General features: G+C 38.7%; 1 protein-coding gene across 1 annotated transcript; it reads right to left on the reverse strand.

The window, feature by feature from the left end:
• Nucleotides 1-775: 775 nt before the first annotated feature.
• LOC145800166 (UPF0481 protein At3g47200-like) lies at nt 776-1,222 on the reverse strand. The gene has a single exon (XM_082889808.1). It carries the CDS (start codon nt 1,220-1,222, stop codon nt 776-778), a length of 447 nt encoding a protein of 148 aa, XP_082745934.1.
• Nucleotides 1,223-2,674: the final 1,452 nt, after the last annotated feature.

Raw genomic sequence — 2,674 nt, forward strand, 5'->3', positions numbered from 1 at the left:
AAAACAAAGATTTGAGACAAGAAATGATTTGTTTCAAGGTCTGTCGGCTGCCTTAACAAACAGCTCGGACACGTGGCATTACCGGGTTGGTTCAGCTCCAAAAAGGTGATTGATGGACAAGACAAGTCTCTGACAAAGCTTATGCAGCAAGCTCGGGTAAGACACATCGGCAACAAGATGACATCGGCTCAAAACAAGGATCCAACAACGGGATGGAAAAACAACGGCTAGGGAGGACGACGCTTGACTAAGCTGTGCCACACCTTGGCCGGGGTGCGCCACATCTCGGCCTAGGCCATACCTGCCTGCGGACAAGGTTCAAGTACGAAACATCTCGGCAAAGAATGCCCGAGGTGAAGATGGGGTTAAACAAGACCTCAAGATAGTTCTAAGTACAAAGGGTCAAAGGCGGACTAAGCTCAAGATGATCTCGGCTACACACACATACTAAGCAAGGAACAAAATCATGCAAGCAACTTAAGCAAATCAAGCCAAGATAAAACCTTTAAATTAACATAAGCGGCAAGACCATGCAAGAATGTACGCAAATATGGCAAGAGCAAGGTGAGGGTTGTCACAACAACACAACCAACAGAAGCAAACCAAAACATTCACAAAACATCACCAAGAAACAAGTATCAAGTAGTCCAGGGGGACACATTCCGGGTCTAAAATTGTGAAATTTAACATCACAGATGCTACCTAACAGACCTGCAGCATCTTAATTATTCAAAAATCCTTGACGAAAATGATCTAGTGAGGTTGGAATAGTCACTCATTTTCCCGAATTTGTGCTATTTATGATAGGATTGATAGCAATATAAGTCTGAATGAAGCTCAAGACAATGGCTAAAATAGCACCAAGGAAAGCAAGAATAGTCCAAGGGGTATCAAAATGGGTATGTAACCATTCACTCATCCACAGGCTCAGCTTGATCTTATAGTGGTTTTTAATTTGGTCTCTAACACCTTTATAGCCATCAGGGTTAGGCACTAAGTTCTTGGCTATCTCATTGAAAAGACCAGCCACCTCTTCGTCGCTACCGAGGTAGTTTAGAAGTATTCCATTCTTTCTTAGCTCCTTCACATCATCAGCATGATCAATTAGTGTATCCATAAACCATATAAATGAGGTGACTTCAAAGTCATTGGGACTATCAGGACACATCTCATAGGCTACCAAGTTTAGTAGTAAAGACTGGGTTGAATCATCAATTGTCATTGGAGGAAGCCTTAAGATTACTCTAATGAAGAGAGGTTCATACCTTACACCAGTAACAAATCTGCCTTTTTTGTTAGGCCCGAAGTTGATCCCCGCGGTCTTGAGCTCCTGCACTAAACGATACTAGTACCAATTGTTTCCTTCTTGTTTAGTAGAGAATTTTTTGAGAAGGTTGACGATACGTTTCTTTCACTACAAAAAAATGCACCTTCGGCGACCAAAATTGGCGACCAAAAAAAATTTAGTCGCCAAAAGTTATGGAATTGGCGACTAACATTTTTTTTAGTCGCCAAAAGTAAAATATTTAGCTATTAATTTTTTTTAGTCAGGGTATATTCATTATTGGTGACTAAAAAAAAATTTAGTCGCTAAAAATGTTAGAATTGGCGACAAAAAAAAAACTTAGTCGCAATATATTGATTTTTGGCTACTAAAATATTTAGTCGCTGAATGGGAAATAAAAAAATTATTTTTTCTCTTTGGCAACTAAAGTTTTAGTTGCCGAAAGCTTACTTTCAGCGACAAAAAAAAAAATTTAGTCGCCGTATATTGACTTTTGGCTACTAAAATATTTAGTCGTCGAATGGAAAATAAAAAAAATTATTTTTTCTCTTTGGCGACTAAAGTTTTAGTCACCAAAAACTTACTTTCAACGACAAAAAAAAATTATCCGCCGTATATTGACTTTTGGCTACTAAAATATTTAGTCGCCGAATGAAAAATAAAAAAATTATTTTTTTCTCTTTGGTGACTAAAGTTTTAGTTGCCAAAAACTTACTCAATCTCTGGCTGCAAAATACTTAGTCGTTATTTATTTTTATTTGGCGACCAAAAATTTATTTAGTCACTAAAGGTTGTACCATTTGTTTTAGAGGGAGACATTATTTTCGGCGCTCAATATATTTACGCTCTGTTCCTCTCTCTCACACACACTTTTGTCTCAAACACTACCAAACCTCACCCCCACTCACCACCAGCGCTTGCCACCGTCGCACTTCGCCACCGCCACCTGCAAATCACCACCGCCACATAATCACAGGTATTTTTCTCTCTCTGTCGCTCTCGAGCTCTCTTCCTCTCTGTCGCTCTCAGTTTATCTCCCTCTCTGTCCATCTCGGCCTCTCTCTATCTCTCTTCCTTCCTTTATTTCCCCATTTCTCACACTTGCTCTAGGGTTTTATTTGATTTATTTTTTTTGTTTTGTTGTGTGTTGATTTGTTAACTCAAAATTCCAAATTTTGTGTTCATTATGTGTTGATTTCTCACACTTGGTCTACGGTTTTGTGTTGATTTCTCACACTTGTTATAGGGTTTGATTTCTAGACATAAATCCCAAATTCCAGCTGATGAGCTTGATTTCAGACAGCCACTTAGATGGCAATCTATATATTTAGAAAGAAATTAGCTTGGGCATATTGAGATTTGCAAGCCATGATACTTCCATAGAAACAA

The sequence above is a fragment of the Camellia sinensis genome, chromosome 10 (assembly GCF_055761805.1).
Source record: "Camellia sinensis isolate YWXY chromosome 10, ASM5576180v1, whole genome shotgun sequence".
Lineage (NCBI taxonomy): Eukaryota > Viridiplantae > Streptophyta > Magnoliopsida > Ericales > Theaceae > Camellia > Camellia sinensis.

Excerpts from the sequence above, each read along its gene's own strand:
- LOC145800166 (XM_082889808.1), bottom strand. The coding sequence starts at position 1,222 with ATGACAATTGATGATTCAACCCAGTCTTTACTACTAAACTTGGTAGCC.